The 24633-nt window shown below is 45.5% G+C and overlaps 1 protein-coding gene across 1 annotated transcript; it reads right to left on the reverse strand.

Annotated features, from left to right (window-relative positions):
* Positions 1-673: 673 nt before the first annotated feature.
* On the reverse strand, positions 674-23028 carry LOC121046219 (cytochrome P450 2J2). The gene is made up of 6 exons (XM_040500220.2): positions 22924-23028; positions 18244-18548; positions 16860-16975; positions 14151-14409; positions 9367-9557; positions 674-855 (listed from the first exon to the last, which is right to left on the reverse strand). Exons 1-6 carry the CDS (start codon positions 23026-23028, stop codon positions 674-676), a joined length of 1158 nt encoding a protein of 385 aa, XP_040356154.2.
* Positions 23029-24633: the final 1605 nt, after the last annotated feature.

The raw sequence follows: 24633 nt of genomic DNA on the forward strand, positions 1-24633 counted from the left end.
AGCATATAGAATTTCTCTTATCAACGAGGCATGTACCTAAGTAACAATAAACATAGTAACCAAGTGAGAGCGCAGGCGCGTTCGGCAGCAAGCATATTATGCAAAAGCGAGAAAAAAAAGTCCTACAGATACATCCGCGTTAGATAAAACACTGATACAATTCAGCTCTAGTCAGAGAGTATATATCTATATTTTATAGATGGTACCTCTTGAGTAGAGACGGTAACATATGGCGAAGGGATTGTAAACATGATTCGTGCGGAAATGAGGAACATACCATAGCATACATACCATCGGGACCAGACGCTGAACCGTGATTTTATTTTTGGTTAGCAGTTGAAAAATGCCTTGCACATAGAATTGAATTTCGGGAATGTATACCATAAGATCAGCAGCAACATCTGAGTGTGTGCAGTGGCACGTGGTGACATCCGCAAACACGGACCTAAGGTAACCATTGAAGGTCATAGCCTTTTTGTTGTCATCTGATACAAGGTTACCATCGACGATCAAAGACGGATCACCTACAGTATCCTTGCGATAAGACCTTCAATTGCGTATAAGTGAGACGAAACCGTCAGAAGATCATTCAATTTAAAAAAATACGGAGTACGCGTAAACCCCAAAAACCCTTTTTAAAAGGTCGACTCTTCCAGGTGCGTTCTTGCAGCGGCTATGGGCGAGTGACAAAGCGCAACATCTTCAAAGAGGTATCCCTACAAGGTGTGGTCGGGCATTCGAGGTCAGGCAGAACTGTTCCCTTATCAGGAAACACGCTGAATCTCTGCAGAAGGGTTGATAGGTACAGAAACATTTCGACGTACCCCAGCTTCTCTGCCGGACATTTTCTTTTGCCTAGAAGCAATTATGAAAAATAACACTGTTTGCATTAAGAGCACCGTGCCAGAAAAATGCATGAGATAACAGATCATGACATATCAGCACACAACAAATAGCATGCGCCGCAACAGCACGTGTCAAAACAGCACGCATCAAAACAGAACGGCGTCAAAATAGTACAGTGACTAAACAGCGCGCGTCAAATTAGCTCGGGGCAATAAAGTACAGCGTCAAAAGGCAAATCATAAAAGAGTGCCAAAGTAGCACAGGGTAAAATCAGCGAAGTGACAAAAACGTGGTTTTATGCGAAGAGAAACAACCTAGCGCCCCTCACTTTAAAACGCTAGCATGGTGACGTCACTGTTGAGGAACGCAGCGGCAAGTATGATAATCTCATTAACGTTTGTTTAATGACGTCTTGGAGACATTCAGAACCATGTTAGCAACCAAGATGGCAGCATGCCGTCAGTGCTTGGGTACACCCGCCGGCAATATGAAGGTGAACGCCGGACCGTCGACCGCCCCATGCTATCAGCGCCATGACGTGGCTGCCACGGCAGCCGCGTCATGGCGCTGATAGCACGGAGCGGTCGACGGCCCGGCGTTCACCTTCATATCGCACACGACTGTACATCGAGTGTACGTACACTTGCGGGCCGTTGAGGAGGAACCGGGCTTGCCGGGAGCCCCACTTTCCATCGCAACTCTAGAGCTGCCATGAGCGCGTCTTTGACCAACTCCCCAAGACCAGCAAAAGCGCAGAGGAGTTACACAGGACTCTTCAGTCCTTCCTTTGTTTTCAGCATGCAGTCCCACACCGTCTCATCGACGCTCTGAAGAGAGATCAAAGCCTCACCAAACAGAAGTTGTTAGGCTGCCAAAAAGAATGTGCTGCGTCAGGCTCGAGAACCTACCTTAATAAAAGTATCTATATAACGCCCCGTGTATCTGGGCCTCTAAGTACTCATTCATATCAAATTAATTTAGAGGAGACAAATTATTGGTACGTTTAAGTATTCTTTCTTTTTAAGAGCTATATCAAAATGGAACGATCTCCCCGGAGAAATATGATTAGAGGGATACTTAAACGAAATTTGAAATATACCAGTCGTGTTAAAAAGTAGGTTGAATATGATCCATATATAACCGTAAATGACAATCACGCGTTTGTATTTTGAGCCTGGTGGCTGTATTTTTCGTTATGAACGGCCCACTTTGGCAAGCGCTCGAAGAGCAGCCGGAAGAGATCACGTGACATCCGATGCAATCGTGACGCAGTATGTCTCGGGATAAGCAAAGCTACGGCGAGGCTGACGTCGAGAGGATGGCCTAGTCGTTCCAGCCACCGAACCGGCTGCTTTTGTACGAATTTAGAGTGACTGGCTAATGTTCTATAATCTTCTAGAGGGACAATAGCGACTTCTGGGGTAAGCAAAAAAGACTATCGGGGAGAGGGGAGTTCGTCCTTCCCCTCTTCTCTCGTGGTGGCCGGAGGCGAGACAGTTATCGTCACTACCAGTCAAGGTTCCTAGACGGGGCATTACAAATGAGGTGTTAGCAACAACCACCAGGTGCTCTTTGCTAATCCTTTAATTTGTTTTAAAATTCTTTTTCGTGTATTTTTTAACGAGATATTGGTGTGTCCGATGTGATACTGCTCCTTTGAACACATATAAAAGTGAGCGCCGAAATTTCGGTGTAGCATTCCAACTTCTTTCGCAACACGCATATCTAAATTCTATAACCAGTATTAACGAACCTTGCCCTCTGCCAGTGCAAAATTTTTATATGTTTTTGGCATTTGAATGAATTGGCACTCCCGTGACTCCATTTATTATCTGCTCATGTGTTTATGTCTTTTAGAGCGCAGCTCTTAGGCGCCCGTTCCCGCTTGAGCGGCGTCGGCGTCGCTGCCAGCGTCGCCGTCGGCTTAACCGCTTGGTGCATTATGCGAAATGTCCCATGATGCACCGCGGTGGCGTTTGGGCATGGTGCCGAAACGTCCCCATGCCGAAACGTCACCGCGGTGCATTATGGGACGTTTCCCATAATGCACCGCGGTGAGGTTTCGGCACGGTGACGTTTCGGCGCGGCACTTGCGCCGAAACGTCATTTTGCCGAAGCGTCACCCTACCGAAACATCACCGTGACGAAATGCCACCTGACGTTTCGTCACCGCCCCGAAACGTCGCGTGACGACGCGCGTTTTACGCGTGAAAGAAGCGGGAGGGAAGGAGGAGAGGGTACGAATGAGCAAGAGGGGCATACCCTCCCCTGAGTACCCTCTCCTCCTCCTCCTCAAAAGCTGCGCTCCAATCGGTGTTACGGGGAGTTGTAAACGTCTTTTTTTTTATTTGCCTTTGTTCGATGTTGTTTTTGCGCGCACAGCAGCGTAGGTAAATGTCATGAATGACAAATGATTAAGCAGCTAATAACTGGAGAAACTAAACGTTTAGTGGGGTGAAGTTGTGCTCAAAACAAAATAGAAGAAGGTTTGCGCAGCAGATGTTGACGTCTGCCATATAGCAGGATCGAGAATTGGGGCGAGATTGACTCCGGCGCGCAACGCGGAGCCCCTTATGTACACGCGTGGGCTTCTGGGACAATCGAACATTCGAACCTCGAATAAGTAACATAGTTCTCGAATACACTAAAACAGGACACATACAGACATAACAAAATGCTCGAGGTACACATAAGCACTTATGAGTTGGCAATGCGAAAGCATGCACGTCGTTCTTCCGCTTCCTTATTCCGTCTGCAGCGCATTTGCGTCGACGGCAAAGCTCGCCCTCTCCTCGCCGCTCTAACCTTGGACGTTTTGTTTTACCGGCGCGCTGACGGACACACAGCGCCATGGGGTGGCTGTCGTTTAAACTGACGCGCGCCAATGGGAGCCCCGTCGACGCGCGCGTGCCAATGGGACCGAAGCCGAAATCTTTCAGCTTTACTCCACTCCTTTGGGATTGGGGAAACTAGGTGCCGTTTGGCTAGGCTTTTCGTGTGGTTTCATAGCTGGGACTCGGTGGGTTTCATAGCTGGGATTCTTTCTCCGAGCTTCACTCGGAGAAAGAATTTAAGGCGCCGTTTGGCGCGGCTTAAAAGCGGATGACGTCGGCTTGCTGCATGGGACAGTTAATGCTTTGGCATTAAAAAAGTGCGTCCGCTTTCAGGCCTCTGCCCTTGACCTCTGCGTGGAAGCAGGATAACGATTCGGCCACGGGCGGGCTGCCTACTTCACTAACTGCGCGCGCGGCAATATTCGCGACTCCAGCAAAACGGACGGCACCAAGCGGGAAAACCGGGAACCAGCCGGTCCAGGTCACTCCGCGCCCCTCCGCGTCTCCGGTGGCTTTCGCGGACACGTGTTGTCGGCGCGGTGGCGAACAATGTAAATTGACGAAGGTCCGAAAATTTCTTAAGTTTGCCCGAGCGATCATTAGTGTGGTGAAGCCTCAGTAGATTGTCTTCTATTACGTGTTTGAAAACCCGTTTACTTCATAACACACGGTCGCGTGCTTTCGACTTCTTGGATGGGGAGGAATCACGGAAAAACGTTTCGATTTCTTGTCTGTCTCGAATCACATTCAAAGTGACGACTACTTATTAACTGATAAGTGGTTTCCTTATAAGGATGTAGAACAGTGGACTCAGGACGACAGACGAGGCATTTCACTGGAGGGAACACCAATGTTGCAGTCAAGTGAATGGGAAGGTTCGATAGCTGCTTTTCTTGAGTTTGGTTGTATTCGGTTAGCTTCAAGTTTGAGCCACACACGCCGGTCGGTGCGTTGGCTATTCATCTTGGCTGCTTTTCGCCAAAAAAAGCCTCTGGACCACACTGAAAGAGTTTGGCTGATATCGCAATTACTTGATTCAGGAAAACCTGCTCGCTGCAAATGATGAATGAGGGAAATTATCTGTTTTCAAAAGGTAAGGAAAGCGTCCCGCAACGTTAGAAGCTGTCACGGCATTTCGATCTATCGCGCCACCAATATTTATATTATACCCCGTCGAAGCCAGGAGCAATATACGTCTACATTCCTCAGGGTGACCGGCCACAAAAAATACTCATTTTCTCCGTTCAGGATTCGAAGCAAAGTCCAATGCAGAGAGGTTCTGCGTGAATCTCCAATGAAGACTCTGTTCAGTTTGTCTCCGGGCTGCCAGCTAGAATATCTCTCTTTCTGTCAAATATACTCTTGTTCAGAAGTTCGCCGAATAGCTAGTGAACTAAGCTCATATTTCAACCCGAAGAATATACCAATATTGCTTTAGTGGGACATAGTACATAATGTAATACATAACCCGCTCGTCAAAGTGACTTCTCGATGCTACTAAAACCTGAATTGAAATACGCTACTTAGTGGGGCGCCGGCGGGTTAACATGGTCCTTGGCTCAAGAAGCGTTTGCTTAATTTTCGTGATTTTACTGCAGACTGTGTTGTTGACCGAGCAGACGACTGGAGCTGTTTCTTAAACGCGGATACGCACAAAAGCTCGTTTTCGCGGACAGATAAGTCGCATGGTCGAGGCATGCGAGTTAGCTGCAAATTACTCTCTGTGGAACAACTCTGTAGTCATCGCCGCCTTCCTTAGATGGTCAAAACTGATTAGTATATTACCGTCTCTCCGGAGCCCATAGTTTTGGTTTTGAACGAAATCTCCGAAACGAAAGTTTGATATGAAAAAACAAAACAAAAAACACCGGGAAAACAAAACTACACACTAAACATTGTAACACCCATAATCGTGTAAAAAGGGTGTAAGAAGGGTGTAGGTTAGGAAAAACACCCTTTTTACACGCTTTTTACACGATTTTTGAATATCGGTGGGTGTAAAAAGGGTGTGCTGACGTTTTACACCCTTTAAACGCCCTTTTTACGCCCCACTTGCAGCGATGGTGTCTGAAATCGTGTAAAAAGGGTGTATGGGCGAATTTTACACCCTTCATCCACACGGTGTGAAAGAGGCGCAATGGTGATGCTGTCAAATACACCCATGATTTCATAGCCGTTCATATTTATTGCTTTGGTGAAACTGTTGTTGATGTACGGCGGTACAAACATCGAGTATAATTAATCGCCACACGGAGTCGCGTATGATTAGGAAGTGCTAGAGAATATTTTTTGCAGCTCCTATTGAGCTCTTCGTTCGACACCAGCCTAAAATTACGTTTCGGGCGTGCATCAGATTTATCGGGTCAACCATGATTAAAAAAAAGTCATCTCCGCTCGCAAAAAAAAAAAAAAAGAACGAAGACGTTAACCATGTTGAAATAACCTGAGACTAGGGTACAGAAGAAGCATCAAAACGTAGAAGGGACAGAAACTAGACAGGACGACGTCTCAAACTCAGCTCAAGTTGAGTTTGAGACGTCGTCCTGTCTATTTTCTGTCCCTTCTACGTTTTGATGCTTCTTCTGTACCCTAGTCTCAGGTTATTTCAACATGGTTAATATTCACCAGTTCGCCTGCACCCTTACGATTGTTTTCAACGAAGACGTATAAATATACAACCAAGGCAGCACACAGTATTGCGCTGTTATGGATTTAAATCGGAAAGATTGTGCCGATATTATTTTGGTCTAGTCAATATATGTAAAGAATGGCATGGGTCGCGTCGACGCTATCCTGACATACCGTACGTGGCGCCGTTTTTGGTTCACTGTCAAGAGTGTCCTGCGTGAATCCGCTATCCCGGCGAGGTATTTCTATTTCTTGACCGCCTAAAATCCGACGTAAAAAAACAAAATAAAGCAAGATTAAGCGAAATAGAATCTGCTTACTTTTAACCTGTGAAAGACCTTTTAAGCCGAAGACGTGAACAAACTGTGGCGCTCTCATCTCGGATATTACAAACTCACCTGACTGGGTTTCGCACTGCTTATAGCCCATTCACTGAGACTTTATTTCGGAGTGTAGCTCTGAAGAAACAATGTCGCAAGACAATCGAAAGTGCCGGATTATTGACATCCCCAGGGACGCGACTCATCTCTGCGTAATGACGCCAAAATATCTAGCTTCCTGACGTTTTTTTGTTGTTTTTTTTTTCGGTTTTTATTTGGTACACCTGAAACCGCGTCTTTGACGGCGTTCAAAATTGTTTTTCGTATTTATCTTGTGATCTCGCGGTCCGCAACAGAGCATGCGCGTCTACATGAGTGGCAGTTTGAGACGCTCAAGGTTGTACTACGCAAAGCAAGTCCTGACGAGTCCGATTTCGCGACCTTCCCTGGGCAGGGCGGGTGGCAATACAAAGCAGCAGAGGGAGATTAGCTGCTTTGTCCAACCCCCTTTGACCTCGTCTTCTGATAAGCCTCCAAACCTTCTTTTGTGTCTTCGTGTTGCTGTGAGCGAGTTCGAAGGCCGCTTCTAGCAAATCAGACGGGTGGCGCGGAACACGTGACCGCTCTCCGTAGGACAAGGACGCTTGGACGAAAATTTGTCACCTGACTCGCTCTGACGCGCTGATGGGCTACTGGGGCCGTAGTCTTTGCCGTATGCCAAGTCACGGTGAGTTGTAGGGGCCACGTAGGTCCAGTTCACAAAAAGGGGGGCGCCCGTCAGTGTATTCCTGTTTTTCGTGCGGTTCAGTCGCGGCCGTGATGTTTCTTCGAGAACAGCCGGAATACATCCATGCCAACTTTTCGGAAATGGTCGTTTATTTCGTCGGAGTCCATGGAATTATTGTGCTGTATTTGTTGGACGCGTTTCGACAAAGAGCTGCTCATCGGCGGCCGCGAGACTTCCGTTGAATGTAATTGACCGCCCTCAACCTCGGCATTGTGTTTGCGTTGTTTTGTGCTGCCCGAATCGGATTACGCATCTATCACGACAGAGAGGTGCTCATCGGCGACCGCGAAACTTCCGCTGAGTGTGAGCGACTGCCTTCATCCTCGACATTGTGTTTGTGGATAGTTCTGCGCTGCCGGAATCGGATTATGCATCTACCACGGATTACATCAGACCGCTGTTCCATTTGTAAGTACTTTGCAAGGATGCTTCTGATAGTAGTCTAAGGGGGCTATGTTCGACAAATGTTTAATTTCTCCTAAAAAGAAACGGAAGTGACGGAAGCGACAATATCGCGTTTGATTGATTAGAAGGTAAAATGGCGAAAATAGGTAACTTTCGTCATTTGAACTTCTAACCAATCAAACGCGATATCGTCACTTCCGCCACTTCCGTTTATTTTTAGGAGTAACGAAACATTTGTCGAACATAGCCTCCCTGCTTCCGTTTCGATAGACCATTTTACGGTTTACAAACATGAACTGCCGCTTGCGTCCTCAAGAAACTCCCGGTCGTACCGTCTTTGCAAGCCTGCCAGTTTTGTCCACGTGACCAGTGCAAGGAAGCATAAACGTCACAAGAAAAGTACTGTTGGAGATTCAACTAGGGCCTTCGGTTGTACAATTTGAAGGGGTTATGAAACGATATCCGGTTGAAATAATCATGAACTTACACGCACGGACCGCCACTGGTTTATAAATGTCTTGGTCGTGGTGGAATTGCGAGGATAAAAGAGAACTATTTCTTTCAGTCTTGCCTTCGCCAATTTTGATGACGTGCGCGTGAACGTAGCTTTTCCCCTTGGCACTCTTGTAGTTGCACGCACCTGCCCGCAAAAGCGGAGACATGGCTACGGCCAGATGACCTGCTTGCAATCGTCTATAGAGAATTTTGTAGAACCTGTTGAAACCTTGATTAAAAAATAAAAAGTGAACCAGGCATTTGCATTCATTTTTTCGTGCACTCTTTTGGGTTATTACGCCCTACTTTATGGGTGTTGGTAATCGCGCTTTTTTCATTTCCCTTTCTGGCGGTGATACACTTAATTTAGAGGGCGTGCTGCGCAGTCATAACGCCCTAATAAAAATGTGTAGTGGAATCACACCCTAATTTAAGGCTGTTCGGAAAAACGCCTTCCTTTAAGGGTGTTAGGGAAAACACCCTATTTTAGGGGTGATAGCATTAACGCCCATTGGTTAGGGCGTTTTGGTACACCCAAATGGGTGTTAGTTATAGGACAAGCCATTTACACCCACAAGGGTGTTACGATGTTTAGTGTGTATGTTTTGCAAGTTTATGTGCACCGGCTACACTAACCGTATCAGTTCAAATACCTACCAAATTGTGCATTAAACAAAATAAAATATGTTAAATTGAACGCGCCACCTATTCAGGCGGCCCGGCCGAGCCAACGCGACCTGGACTCAGCCGCCATGTTTGTTTGGTGGTGGCGCCCCCTACAGGTCGCTGGAGTCGCGAATACGTTACGCGCGAGCTGCTTTGTCGCTGGGCTGGTTTGGTGCTTTTTTGTTTTGCATGCTCCCTTTGTCGCTGTGCTGCAATGACGCAGTGCTGTTTTGGGGCGTGCTACTTTGACGCCGTGCTGTTTTGATGCGTGCTGCTTTGACGCGTGCTGTTTTGTCCTGTTCTGTTTTGACATGGGCTGTTCTGTCGCGTTCCCTAGGTTAAACGGTAAAGTTATTTAAGCCAATTGTTCAAATTCATATCTTACCAAGCGAGAAAGGGATGAGGTGCCCCGGTTTCTTCTCCAGTTCACTGCCGTCGGCTGTTAAGAATCGTGTTGGATCGAATCTATCCGGATTCTCCCAAAGATCGGGATTTTTGTGCACTCCCATGAGGTTAATCAGAACCATAGTTCCTTTGGGAATAACGTACTTGCCGATGATAGTGTCTTCTTGTACACTGAAAAAAGAAAGTGCATATCGTTCGAAAGGAAAGCGTAGATCTGATACCTAAACCTTGCAAACTCCCCAACGGGTGTACATCAATAAAATAATGTTACACTTGCAACCGATTCCTCTTACGCAGCCACAAATAATTTCTGTTATAAAATAAAACTTATGCAGACACTCACATTTAGGGAGAGAAAAGTGAGGGAAGGATTAACACGCCTGTCGGTTTTCTTTTTGTTTTTCTCCCTACATATATGCATCGTAGGACCAAACCGCTCCCCCGAACATTGAAATTAAATGGAGATTTTTTATGAATGCATCGAAAGTTCAACAAAAGTAAAAAGACTGTACGTTGTTGGGATGTTGATGTATTCTTCGTGTCAGGCATATATAAAATGGAAGCATACAATAATGATTAAACTCATTCGTTTCGTTACCCATCCTTCCTTGAAGGTATAGAGCAAGAGGAAGACGACGTTACCAGGACACGAGAAGAGTGCACGAGCTGCTAACAGCGCTTTTCGTTGCATAAGAAATTTAAAACTAAACATTCACAAACTCATACACTTCCCAGTGACTACCCTACTGAAAAAAACCATTTGAAATTCAAACGGGTGGCAAACTGGTCGCCCGTTTGAATCAAACCTGTCGATCCGTTTGGATCAAACGTGATTATGGGATACGGGTACCCGTTTGGAAACGGTACCCGTTTGATACAGGTGCCCGTTTGATACGGGTGCCGTACGGTACGAGCACCCGTTCGACATGGCACGTGACCACACGTTTGAACGTGCCCTTCGAAATTGCAAATTATGCGCTAGCCCTAAATGGGTATCGTCTGGGAGGTTGGTTATCTCAAACATATTTAAGACGTCCCGAAACTCATAAACGCATTTAGAACATGGAGAAAACACGTAGAACAAATGCACTCGCGTAGGTGCTTGTAAGTGGACAGGAAAACCGACACAAAAGATTGTTTTCAATTCTCCTCGAAGTTTATTACCTCTTCTGTAGACAAGTACAAACGTGCAAGCGATCTGTGAACACTATACAGGTAGACTTTCGGGGAAATTATTCTCCTGGCTGCCGCGCGAATAGGCGCTGCATAATTCTTTAGATAATTTAGAAGAGTACGCGTAGATGAACGGTCAATCGTTGCCAACACGTAGGTTGCAGTGCACTTACCATAACAATAGCGGACTTGAAAGAGGTAATCCGTGATATTTGTCGACACGGTCAAAGCAGGACAACCACACAAACACAAACGAGAGAGAACGGCTCCTTGGAAGTTTCAACACGATGCGGCGCACAAGCTGTCATTTGCCGAACCCAACCAAACCGCGAGAATTTGCGACTTCTTTGAAGAATCGCTTGATGCCGACATACACGTGGGTCTTTTCGAACACTGATAGCTTTGGTGCACATCCAATACGTTGTCGAGACATCCCAATAAGACCGCAGGGTTAGGCGACAGATTGAAGCAGGTAGGACGAGCGAACTTCGAGCAGCAACTGACAACAAGCAGACAAAGAAAAAGCGGCTGCAAGGCGCGCCCTTCCGGATCTCGATGCTTATCTGCGTGTAGCTCGCGCGCTGCTATGGGTCACGTGACAGGGTGACAAGAGAGGAGGGAGGGGGCGAGGTCAAGGCGCTGGGACCACCGGGACAGCCCCTCTCCCTCTCCCCAGGCATTCCAGGGAGATGCGTTTTTGTAGTCCCGAAGAACAAACGCGCGCGCGCGCGCGCGCTCGAACTTTCGAAATGGCGGCGGGGCTGCCAGAAGCTCGGCTTGCGCCCGAGCGAAGAAAGAACTCAGCGCAAGCTCGTAGTTTGACTGCTGCAACGGCGGGCGTGCTCTCGCAATGCTCGATGTTCTTGCAGCCGCGTGTACGCGTGCTACCTTCGCTGCGTCTTGAATTAAAGTGAAACGGAGTCTAGACGTACATTCTTTCACGCGGTCGCGTCTTCTGCGAGAGAGATTCGAGCTGAATAAGTAAATTGAGGCAACAAAGATGGACAAAGTATTAAAGGTCTGTCAAAAATATCGGCTCACCAATGTCGCGCGTTTACGTAAAACAAAAAAAAAAAAGGTGTTAGTTTTAGTTGCAGTATAATCGAAAATCAGCGCAATTGAAATATAAATATAATTACTTGCATTACGCGGACGATCTGAAATCGATGAACCGGCGCTCCCAGCCTTCCGGAAAACATTGGCTGCCACGGCTGAAACGCTAGGCGTGCCCACGCCGCCGATCTGTACGTTCAATATCAAACGGGCTCCGGAGAGCCGTTTGATTAAACCGGTGCAGTTTGCAACAGGGTCGCCGGTTTGAGCAAACGTGCGACAACTTTTCCCAAACGAGTCGCCCATTTGCCCAGACGAGCGACCCGTTTGCCAAATAGGTGACCGTTATGGCTCATACGGGGGACCCCTGTGAGCCATACGGGCGACCCCTTTGACAAACTGGTGACCAGTATGGTTAAACGGTTACCGGTATGGACCCGTTTATTTTCATATGGGCGCCAAATGTTTTTTTTCAGTAGGGTAATGCTCCTCACGTAACTCGATTTCAATCAAAACATTGACTGAATTGACTGACAGTTACCTATACTTTTCCTGCGCCTGACGTCTCAACTATACTCAGTGTCAACTCCTTCGTGCTACATTGTTAATGCTAGCCTAGCATCCGTAGTGCCCCAACTCTTTCCAAGCTATGCACGGCGTGAACTATTTAGTGCTACGTTACTAAGGTTAGCGTAGCTTCCACAGTACTCCAAATCTGTCAAAGCTATACTTTGTTCATAGCCTCCTTTATACTCACAAAGCCCTGCTGTTCGACGACGGAGCCATAGAGTGCCCGGTCGCAGATGTGGAGCGCGATGATCTGGTAGCACAGAGCATCAAAGAGCCATTTCTCGGGGAACCTGGCCTATGCAGATGCGGGGACCCAAAACACACTTGTTCGCTCGGGAGAAGTGTGTTTCGACGTCTTGCCGCAGCGCGGCGCCAGTCACGTGGCTCTCCTCTCATCCGCTGTCTGCCGCTCCACGTTTTCCGTTCCGGCGGCCACTTCTCGTGGCGATCTGCCAGGCTTTGTCAGTATAGAGGAAACTATGGTTTGTTTTAGCTTAAGTCCAGGCGCAGCCCACGCTACCAGGTAATGAAACCAACCAAGCAACATCAGATCTCAAAAGCGGAAGTCACTAGGTATTTGTTGTCTATGATTGTCTCAGCGACGATACAACAGGCGCAGAAAGATGACGAGCACTATGACGGTGCAATTTGACGCTCTCTGATTTATCTCTTCGGCTCGTAGCATGAACTGCGTCTGTATCTTACATAACACAAAATATAGTTTGCGCGAGTTCGTGCGAATGAGACGCAAGACTAAGCCATGCACCATTACAGCAGCGCGGTGCTGCAGCACTGTGAACGTTACGATGGCCTTGGCAATGTAGCACAAAATATTTCACGCCAAGTATAGTCAATACCCAAATGCCGGCGAGCAATTACTAGATACGAAGAATATTACGAAAGAAATTTTTTTTTTTGACAACTGATGTTCGCTCGGATGTTCATAATACCCATCGCCGTAGTAGCAGTTTTAATCAGCTAAAATTTAAATGCAGCCGAACATTTTCTGCGTGGGCCCTGAGACTGAGTTTCCGCCCCAAACTTGCCAAAAAAAAAAAGTTCTAACGCGATGTAAATTGAATGAGGAAACCAAATTGGCTTATATGTCACGTGACAAATTTTCCCGCTAAATTTAGCGGAGAAAGGGAATTGTTGTATAGGTCACCCGACATCAATTTTCTCGATAAATTTATAGGGGAAATTTATTTTGTGTATAGCTCACGGGACCTAAGCACCACTTCAGTTTTCCCGCTAAATTTAGCGGGTAACGCACGGGGGATGGACGGAAAGAAAAAGATTTGGGATTGGGGGTTCCGGTAAAAAACATTTGGTGCTTTAAAATATCCCGTACTAAAAAGGAATGGTGACTACTTCGCGAAAAAACCCGAGGGTTTTGAAAATATTGAGTGTCTCCACTGCGTGCCAATCTTCAAGTCCAAATAAAGAGTCAAGCAAATACTTCTTGGCAAACCTATTTATATGCTATAATTTATATATACAGATATGCAAGATTTTTATGAGTGTAAACATTGCATAAATTTTACTGTGAAAGGTATCACGCTTTGTGTATCTTTTGCGCTATTTTTAACTGAAGCTGTGTTTTTATAAATACACATAAAACGCTTGTAAGCAGATAGCGTTTTTTTTATGTTTTCACGCATGTTGTTGTGCTATGTTTATTGCTGTTGTGCTAGCGGCGTATTGTGGTTATTCCAGATGTGTGCGTAGATTCTCTTTTTTTGTTTTGTGTTGCAATGTCTGCGGCTGTACACTTCCCCCGACGCAGGCCCTTGGTAGGAGGTATTAGGTACCCTGTGAGCCGACTTTGTTGCGCTTTTTGTACCTTTTGACCTTCCAAGGGCAGTTTCTTTTCGCCTTGGAAATACCAAAGGAATCGTTTGATTGATTGATTGATCGATTTATTGATTGATTGATTGATTGATTGATGGATTGATAACAACATCTTACCCTCGGGGCATCGGGAAAAGCGTGGTGGCCTTCCACCGCGTTATCTCAAGCACGCTGGCCATCGTGAACGGCATCGCCTTGCGGTCGTCCCAAGTAGGCTGTCTCTGACGGCCAACGACGTCGTCGACCTCCTTCTGAATCCTGGCCTGCACTCTGTCAGGATTCTGCGCGCACACCACCAGCAGCCAGTGGATCAGGGCTGGTGTGTTCGTGGCGGAACCGGAAATGAGTTCCAGGCTGTTTCCCAACAGATGGCTTACTGCAGAAACCCACAAAGGCGCTGAGAATCAGCATTGTTGTATCTGAATGATCATGCAGAGCAGTTTCTTACATGATTGTCTATTTACGTGCGATAAATGGGACACGGGACGGCACTGCGGCGACGCGTTTGTGTATAAAAGCATTTTCGTACTCGTGTGAGTCTACCCATCGGATTTAAACTCTTCCAACACGCATATACGTATGTGAACTCTTATGAAAATGTTGAGGGTGAAAGAGCATAAGCAGATTATCTGATTATGATCGCTCACTTACTGACACTGTTATCCCGAATGTGGCAGTGGCGCTATTTCAGATTTCGCTCATTATGCTTGCGTAAAAGGCGATCCAATCCAACCCGGAAAACAGTCGTGCGGGGGCGTTCGAGAACCGAAAGTAACGTCCCCTGTGACGTCAACAGTTGTTTCCCGGGTTCTGGCAGACACACAAAAAGCTAAAAATGTTGAACTTTCCCCCAGAGCTGGACGAGACCGAATTTCGCAGTAGCCAATCAGGGCAAGGCGAACCACCCTCCTCGTCCTCCTCGCAAGCCTTGCGCGGGAGCGGGGCGGGGTTTATCGCTTTTCGGGAACCCCACAAAAGGACAAAGTTGTTTTATTCTCCCCCTCGAAGTCACTAAAAAAAACCACAAAGGGGGCGTTCTCTCCCTCTCCCGCCCGTGGCGACTAATGTCAACACCTCCTACACTTTGCTCATGTGCGTCCCCCCCCCCTTTCCCCCCTTCCTCTGACCGTCGTCGGTGCGCAGGCTGTCTCGTCCTCACGCATCCGCACACTTTTAAGCCTTTCCGGCCTAAGAAAGTTATCAAAAAGGAAAAAAAAAAAAAAAAAAAAAAAACGGGTCCTGGCTTTTGGATTCGTTTTGTCGTTTGGGTTGGACCGCCCTTAATAAGACGGGTCGTCTGGTAAAGATTCAGAGTGAACAACAGAAGAGGCGTCTATACTCTACATTCTACTTCACTTTCCTCCGTTTCGTGCATCATCATGCATCATCATGACTCAGAGAAACAAAACACAAGCACTGTGTTTTGTTTCTCTGAGTCTTCTGCGTGTTGCGTTTTACTTTGCACTGTTTTATTTATTCTCATCATTCACCAACTCGCACAACTACACACCTTGGCACTCTTTCTGAAAGCTCGCTACATACGAACTGGAACGTCGTGAAATTATAAATGTATTGTAGCGATTATGCCTATAAAATCCGTAGAAATCGTCATTAAAACAGATGTGATTTTGAGAAACTCCCCAAGGTACAGTAGAACTGGGACAGGATAAATCAATACTTGCAACCAAGATTATGCGCTAATTCAGCCCCTTTATACTCTATCTCCCTAAAGCGCAGTGCTAAGGAAGCCACGGGTGAGAGAAAAATTTCGAGCAGCAGGTCAATCTTCAAGGGAGGCAAAAGCGACGTCTTGGATACACAAGGGATTACCCGACTAAATAGGGAGTTCCTCCTTGGTATCCTCTTTTCATCTGCTTGGGACAGGATCTCTCTAATGTACCGTTGGTAACGCTGCGCGCAACTCATAAATTGTATAGGCAACTGGACTAAACAGCTGAAGAATTTTACCAGTCTCGGAGGCGACGCCGGGATTTAAGCTCAAGCCAAACTCAGACTAAGCGGAAATTTTCATTTGCGCGAAAGGGCTGTGGCGGCGCCAGCTCCGCTCAACGTGAGTTGGAAATATCCATTTATCCATCTTAAACATCTGACCAGTTCAGATACACGTTCAATAGTCCGGTCGATCAGTGACGTGGTATTGCTAGAACGTCCAATGACACAACAATGAGAAGTGTATTGGCTATAACCCTCCCCATGCGAGTTGAACGTTCTGGAGCTTGCTCACAAATGGTCCCAAGATACTTTCGGCGCTTGTGTCATGCTATTGGTTTTACAGCTTTTCAGAGAATACATTTTTCAGTTTTGTTCAAGAAATTACCATGCCTAATATTGTGTGATTATTTATAGGCCTTTGGCATAAGTTGAATATCGCTGCAGACGGAAAAAGGACCAGAAATGGTCAACTGGCGACGCCAGTGAAATATCCTTTCCAAAAAGAACACCTAGAATCTAGCCAATACATTTAGCCCACATAAGAGATACACGGTCCCTACACAGGGTGACGCTTCTTAACAAGTATGCAGCGCTGTCTCGTCTCCTTTGTTGCCCCAGCGAAACGCTACTTGCAAAAGCTTGGCGCGAAGAGCACCAGTGGGATTCACCGAGGACAGTAGATAAAGAATGAAAACAAACGTTACAGGAAACTAAAGTCGCTTCTATCAAAATGCAAGGTGAAAGAGATGTATGAAAGGCTACATTGAACGTTGGCCTTAATACCTCATACTTTTATTACTGCGGTGCTTTGGCGCCATAATGCCTTTGATTCAACGAGACTCAATGTGAGTAATATAGTCGTCGACAACCTACCTCGAAACGCAGAATTGGGATCATGCTGATGCTTCTCAACTTGCTTGAGGTAGCCGTCAATGAAGTCTCGGGTGACGTCTGCCTCCATTGTGTCTTCATGTTCCTTGACTTGATCCCTACACAAAAAACGAACAAAACGGAGCTGTCAAAGCACGAGGAAGCAAGTGAGTTGATGTATGTTCATCATTGTAGACTTACCCGAGACTGCGGCGATGCGATGACGACAGAAAGACGACAGGAAAAAGGAAAGACGTCTCACCTTCAGACCTCCTTCCTTCATTTTGTCGCTTTTTTTATTTCTACAACGACAGAGCTGTCTATTTAAAACGCAGTTTCATTAATCGTGCAATATCTAAATTACAACTACCTTTTCAGTGTTTCTGAATTGTAAATGCTGAAGGGCTCCAAGGTGTAGCTCAACATATTTCATTAACCCCCGGTTTCTCTCTGTCAGCATGGTAAAGCTAGTATAATTTTAACGCAATTTCATGTCTCGATCATGCAATTATCAGTTCGAGCGTCAGTTCTTCTACCACGTTATGACACAAAAAACTAGGATTCAAAAAGTTAATTAGAAATATTGACGTATTAGCTAGCTGATTAATTACCCCACTCCGCTTATTCTATGGTGGCCCCCTTTGCCAAAAACTCAGTTCTGGGGCTTAAGCAAGTCACTAACGCAGGTTCCCTTTTGTTAAATTCTAGTCCCTCTAAAAAAGTTCACCTTGTGTCTACATTTTGGCTCGTGTTCCAGAACGTTTACCACTATCACTGATCCAGATATTTAAGGCCCTGTTATACCTAGACGTCGAGCGTAGCAAACGCGGCGTAGCGCGCAGCTCACGCAGGTGCTGATTGGTTGCAGATATTGAGTTGCTGTTCGCCGGCCAATGAAATGCGCACGTTCCACGCTACGTTGCGTTCGCTGCGCTCAACGTCGGGGTACAACAGAGCCTTTCGAGCGTGATACTTAATGTAACTCAATCATATATCTATAAGCCAACTCGCTGTTTACGAACAGCCCGCGTTCACCCACACTAGGTGCACGTTGGCACTGCGCGTGCGCGAAAACCAGATTCACCTAAGGTTAAGCGTCTTCGCATTCGCTATGCCGACAGCAGCGCCACCACGGTGGTGTGACGTCAGAACCGCTTGTTTCTCTATGCACTAACTCAGCTCTGTGACGTCATGCCACTGCGCTTGGGCAGATTCCTCATCTCTCAAGAATCTGGGTTCAGCGCACACGTAATGCCCACACCTGGTGTTTGCAAATGCGGACTTGTTTGAATAGTGTGCCGATGTATAGAATAGGGTTACTACACGTCCCTAAAACCTGCCGAACTAATATACGCGTGGAACGTAGCTTTCTGGAGAAACGTGCTACCTGATGAAGTCGGCCAGCGCCTTACGATGTCTGCGCATGGCCCCCGTCCTCGTGAAGGGCAGGCTGGCCTCGAGACGGCTCAGCCAGCAGGGTTTCCATTCGATAATCGGGTCGCAGTGGATTCCCTCCACGTAACCCGCGGCGTGTTTCGTCAGGTATTCGCGCTTCAGGTCGCCGGGAGGGTATCTAATTCCAAACAAGATGCCACTGGTGACGTTGAGCACGCTTGAAAGGACGAACTCGAACACTGGAATAGCACGTCCTCTGGCTTCTTCTATCTGCTTGACGAGGCTCGACAATTCCTCCTGGAATGTATATAAAAAAATGATGAACGCTTCGACGCGTACCTACACGTCTTTACAACAGCTGCTAACGTTGTCATGGCGGCAGTGATCAGTGATACAATCCTTCTGGAGGGAGCACCTCGGCAGAGCACGAAGACATTCGCAAGTTCAACACTACCGCTGGTAATTGCGGTTTAGAATTTCTCGCCAAATAATATAGTTATAGAAACGAACACCGCTAAATTTTATTGACTGCTCAATGTCTTCCTTAACCAGAGTGATAAGACTTGGTGAACTGTAATAAGAAATGTAGCGTAGTTATTGTCTTAATTGTATGCCTGAACGTGTTTTGTCCTCGCTGATTTTGCAGTGCTTTTGACAAAACTTTGGAATTGTATTTGGACCTTCTTTTATGTAATACCCGAGAACGGATCCTCACGGTAAATCAATAAATAAATACATATAGTTCGTGACGGCTTAAGAAACAAAGGGTGTGGCTTATGATGTTCGCGCATCTTGCTTCGCTTTTTAGTGTTCTTATCAGCTACAGTCAAACCTCGCTGGTCACGGAGCGGTAATAACATGTCCGTGACTCGCCACGGCCTGCTTTTCTTAAGCTATCAGTTACCACACAGGGGGAGTCAGAGTAGCGCATTGCTTTTTTCTTTCGCCGCCAACTTCTCATTATCGCAGATGTCACATGCACGCGCCAGTGTTTGAAGGAAAAAGGCCTTGCGAAGCGGGCTGAAGTTTAGTTGGTACATGTCAATACGGAGAGGTCAGCTTGAACACTGTACAAACACCACTTGCTCGAAAAAACAGGTGTGGACCAACTGTTATCACCCTGCTCTGAAGCAACATCCGGCAAAGTGGGACAAGGATACCGACAAGAGTTCCAGTTCATCGTAGACGTGTACATCTCAGAAAGGACCAAAACAACCCTTGAGCAAGGACCCAAGTATGCTGCATCACTACGTCTTGATGCCATTGACAAGGTACCTAGTTCTAGTTATAACCATTGCATCCAGAGTTCATGTGGGTGGGTTTCAATCATAAACTACCCACTAAAAAAGTTCATAAATGTTCTTGACCTCACACTCGAGTTCACAGACGGTCATGCGTGCTGAAGGTTGGAACGCCGTTCAAGCAAAGGTTTTCCTCGAGTTAAGTTTGAACACTCGGAAGCCATTAGAAGAAGTGTTACCAACACCGCCCTGGTGTCCGCACTAAACAAAACGTGTCAGCATCAAGCAAAGACAAGTTTTGAAAAACAAATATCTGTCAGAGGTTTGCTGATATTCTCTGCTTAAACACAAAGGACTGCCGACCAGGCGATAGGTCCACGCCTCGGTGGAGTCTTGCCAATCAGGGGGAGACCCACAGCTTTGCAACAAAACGAATTTTAACGCTACAAACAAAACAAAAAAAAAAGAAAAACACAAAAAAGGTTAACAGGTGCTGAACACCGAGAACAACAAGATTCGAACGCACTTTACCCAGTCGGGGCACGGGCGGCGAAGATAAAAACACTCAGCACGCTGCGAATTAGTCAAAAACCAGTCTACAGCATAGTACAATGCGTTAACCATCTCTTACGCGGGAACTTCCTTGAACATGGAAAAAATAACAAATTCGGAACCTAACTGTTATCAGATAATAAATCGGACACCCGTGAGAATAAAAACCAACTACGGAAATACCGCTACCTTAATAACAAAAAAAAAATGCGAGTGGAGGGGAAATCTCGTTTCACAATGTTTGGGAGTGACGGTCTTGCGAGGCGCTGTCCAAAGGGGGAAGGAATGGTCCCGGTGGTACCACGGTGGGTTGGGCGGCTTGAAGTGGCCACACAATCAGACACACACCTTTCGTCGACGAAGTCTTCCCCAGCCCGGACCTGGCCCGCTAGCGTTGAGCTCTACGGACTCGACGCTTTGATTCCCGGTCTGTTGCTTCCGAGTAGGGGCCCCACCCATCTTCGGATATTTCCATATTCAAATAAAAGTTTGCATCATCATCATCCCGCTCACACTGCTCGCCTTTGCCCCAATGAGTCCCCCTCAACGTGCCCCCGCATACCAGCACGCAGGCGTGGAGAAGAAAACAAAAAGAAACCAGACCCCAGGACGCTGGTCCGCTCGTCCCTTCATCCTCCCCCAAAGGCAGCATCGCTTCGTTTTCGTGGAAGCTGGGTCCCAGCACTCACACCCCGCGAATTTCTCGGAAGGACGCGTCCAGCCCGGGAGAATGGATAACGTAACACAGCCGGATATTGTGACATGAATAATGTAGCATAGCCGGATTTCATGACAATATCCCAGCAACGCGATTGCGAATATCTGGGTTATCTATTAGGATCCGTTTCTCAAAACATAATCAGGAAACTATATCGGAAAATAACTCACACTGAGCGATATGAGCGGATAACTCAAAAGAACATCGCGGGGGTACCGTATATTCATGGAGTCACCCTCAGACTAAAAAAGATTGCCGGGAGACAAGAGGTACAGGTCGTATGATCGCCTCCCAACAAAGCGTATTCTACATGCCACAAAGTCAATCAAAAGTAAAACAACAAGATAATATGCAACAGTGCCCACAAGACACACTACGCCGCGTGCAAAACAGTTGTCCAAAAGTATGCACCACTGTCTTGCGGAAAATGCTACAGTAGGCAAACTTGCCACTGCATAAATGACAAAGCACGAGAGCAGGCAGCATTGCTGAAGGGAACAGGAGCAGGATATTTGCTAGCCCATTGCCGCACCTGTAAATGCGGCGCAGATTTTCGCAGGTTAACCATCCTTGAAAGACACAACCATGCCTTATCGTGCAAGACGTTAGAAGCTATGGCCATTGAAGAAGCCGAAGAAGGATGTATCAGCAAGACTTTTATCACAGTCGACAAGGAGAGAAATAGTATTTGCGGGTTGACATATCCCCATAAAGAGATATCAAGAAGGTGGACATAGATATATGCATACAATGAAATAAAAAAATATATATATAAATATATTTAACGGGCATAGATGAAGACAAAGAAGTATTAAAACCACAGTTCATAGTCAGTGGTTTGTATGTTCGTTCCCTCTCTTTGTGTTTGTCTAATGTTCAAGCGGATTTCCTCACCTTGCGAAGCGCCGTGTTTTGGGGTACAACCAGGGATGTCGCGAATTTTGTCGAACCCGCGTTTCGACCTCTAACCTCGACGTTCGATTGGTCTGGCGAACCTTTGACCTTTTTCAAAGTTCGACAAAGTTGGACTTACGAACAGTGTTTCCCGGCTTCTACAGGAAGATTTCAAATGTTGGGAAGTAGAAAATTGACAAAGTAGCTTATTTTGAGAAACACCGAAGAATAAGACACAGGTGGGACGATGTACGACGTACATCTTTTTCTTTCATGAAAGGAAGTGTCCGTCGTCCATCGTTGAACTTGTGTCTTATTCTTTCGCCGTTCCTCAACTCAAACAAGACGCTCGTCAGTCTACATAGTGGGTTATATATTTTATAAAATTATTATGAATACTTACACGATATAAAATCAAAAATAGGCACGTTTAATGCTTTCGTTAGTTAGTAATGCGTACCAGAAAAGTGATAGATCCATCGAGTATTGCCGCCTTCCTCCACCAAGTGCTGTCAGGTTGACGAACTTCGCCTTAAGGGTTCGAGAAAGTCAAACTTGGTCGAACTCAAACCTCGGTAGGTTCGCGACATCCTTAGGCATCACACGTTTGCCACTTTGTGTTCGCCAATGTTATATCTTCTTCTGAAGTCTGACAAGTAGGAAGCTCCCTCAACCTCCAAACGTTTTGTAGGACCCGTAGATAAGTGCAACTGCGTTGATTTTATAACGCGAGCGCTGTTTCAGAGCTGCCGTAAACAAGCAGTCGACGACAAAAAAATTAAAAAAACTGCACACGCGTACGCGATTCCAAAAAAAGTCACCACCTGCATTCTTTTTCATGATTCCATGGCACTTATTTTAATTAATATGTCACAATTTAACGGTAAGTTGAATTTTATTCCATCCAGCAGTTATTAATTTACTCTAAATAGGAAGTGCGAGTGTTGGGTTTAGTCAAGTTGGCCAGCGCAACTCGAAACCTCCGTCTCGGGACAGCAGACTATAATGTGTTGTCTTCAATCAGACTTTAAAAACTTCAATGCGAAAAATGTGGCCCATTGATACATAATGCTTAAAATACAAACAATGCGATGTGAGTATTCATTTTTATTTATAAATCGTTAATTATATTAATGCATTTGTTAAGATGGTTCCCCATTTCCATAAGCCAAATTATTTAAACAAAATAGAATCTCAACATATACTTAATCAAAGAACCCGCAGTATGCTATAAATAAAGAAACAGTAAGTTAGTGAATATACACACCTTGATATGCTCCTCCATTGCTGTCTTTCCATAACCCAGGTTTCGAAGCACGCGGACAGTAAAATTTCTGTTTTCGTTCCACACTTCGCCGTTCAGAGTGAACATTCCTGAAGAAAACAAAGTTTCGCCTATTTACTTTTAATTCCCAGTTGTCACACTTTTGGTGTAACAAAATGCACATCTCGCCTTTTTGTTCACTAAACAATTCTTCTGCGAACCCGCACAAAAACAAAAAAAAAATTGTATATGTGAATTTCGAGATGTTTCAACTTTCACGACTGTGACAATATTTTCACGAATGTTCAATTGTTTAATACTTTAACAGACTTCTTGGTTCACGAAATTGCCGTTAAATGGGTGATAACTGGGGACCATCGTGACAGCTAAACAAATTACTGACATACCCTCATTTCCTTTTTAATTGTTCATTTAAAACGCTGCACTTAATTGCTATTTCAGAAGCTACAGCAATATAAATAAAACTAATGCACTGACCTTTGAGGTGCTCATCGATCAGGTTTCGCGCTTTTGTCGCTTTATTTCAGAAGTGCACGCAAAAATTTTTTATATGCATTCTTCCCGCAAATCAATTCAATTAAATTCATTTATTTACTCCAATTATACATATTGGTGACGGAAACGGGACAAAAAGCTCCAAAAGGTGCTGCTTGACAAAGCTCCTGCTCCCTAACGGCAGATCGGCAGGCAGGAAAAGTCAACACAACATTTTAAAGACGGAAAGAAACAGGCAGTGCCGTGTAAGAAAAAATATTAAAAGTTAGAGGTGAACATATTGCGCAGTGTTTTCCTATTAAGTGGATCAATGCAAACATGTTGGTCTTTTAAAAAGTTTAGTACGGTTAGCAGTGTATACTGTACCATTTGAAGCCCATAGTTTGTTCTAGGAGTAAGTACTCGCAGGGACCCGGCGCTACGTACTTTATATACATTGGGTGGTTTCATCTCAAAATAGGTCAGGTTAAAAGGGTCTAATTTTTCATTTTGACGCGAGCATTATATGTTTTGGGGGCATTTCTGAAATGAAGGAGGGCACAAACCGCTCGAGTTACGAAGCGTAGAAGCCGCAGTGGCAGAAACTAGTATTTTGGCCTGCCATTGCAGTTTGCTTGTTTCACGCCCTCTGCTGCCGCTACTGTTTTTCCTCCACCATCTAAACTTTTTCTCCTCATTCAATAGGTGCTATAAAGATACCTTTATGTATTTAAATACTTTTAGGCATTTTTTGTTTCTAAAATAAAAAAATAAAAACTGTCAAATTTGTCGTTCATGCCGATTTTTGGTCAAATTTGACAGGTCTTTACTTTGTCTGCACTTAAGGTAAATTTTCTTTTTTTGGCTCTACAGAAAGCCCAAAGCAAGCCGACTATAGATATAAAAATACCATTATAATTTGTTGACTAGCCGCTCCAAAAACTTCACGTTAACGTTGTGAGAAATAATAATTGTTGAACGTTTGAAGTCGATTTTCTCAAAAAACCAATTTTTGTACAATTTTATTTATTTATTTAAAATTCTTTTGGATAAATAGTCTACTACAACAAAATTCAGTCTAGATATGTAAGATTTTGGTTGTATGTCCTCTATTGGAGCCGCAATTGTGGGAAATATGTGCTCATTTGACTAAAAAAAACAGCAGCCTTACCGGCATAGTGTGCCTCTACGATTTCAAAAATATGTTTTCACTTTTAT

The sequence above is a fragment of the Ixodes scapularis genome, unplaced genomic scaffold, assembly GCF_016920785.2.
Source record: "Ixodes scapularis isolate PalLabHiFi unplaced genomic scaffold, ASM1692078v2 PGA_scaffold1__304_contigs__length_218370807, whole genome shotgun sequence".
NCBI lineage: Eukaryota > Metazoa > Arthropoda > Arachnida > Ixodida > Ixodidae > Ixodes > Ixodes scapularis.

What these genes read in the sequence shown, in the direction of transcription:
- LOC121046219 (XM_040500220.2), bottom strand. Translation starts at nt 23,028, where the DNA reads ATGTTCACTCTGAACGGCGAAGTGTGGAACGAAAACAGAAATTTTACT. An exon ending in GCGCTGGCCGACTTCATCAG is followed by an intron (nt 16,976 to 18,243) that starts GTAGCACGTTTC and finishes TTTTTTGTGTAG; the next exon opens with GGATCAAGTCAAGGAACATG. An exon ending in CCTCATCCCTTTCTCGCTTG is followed by an intron (nt 856 to 9,366) that starts GTAAGATATGAA and finishes AATTGCTTCTAG; the next exon opens with GCAAAAGAAAATGTCCGGCA.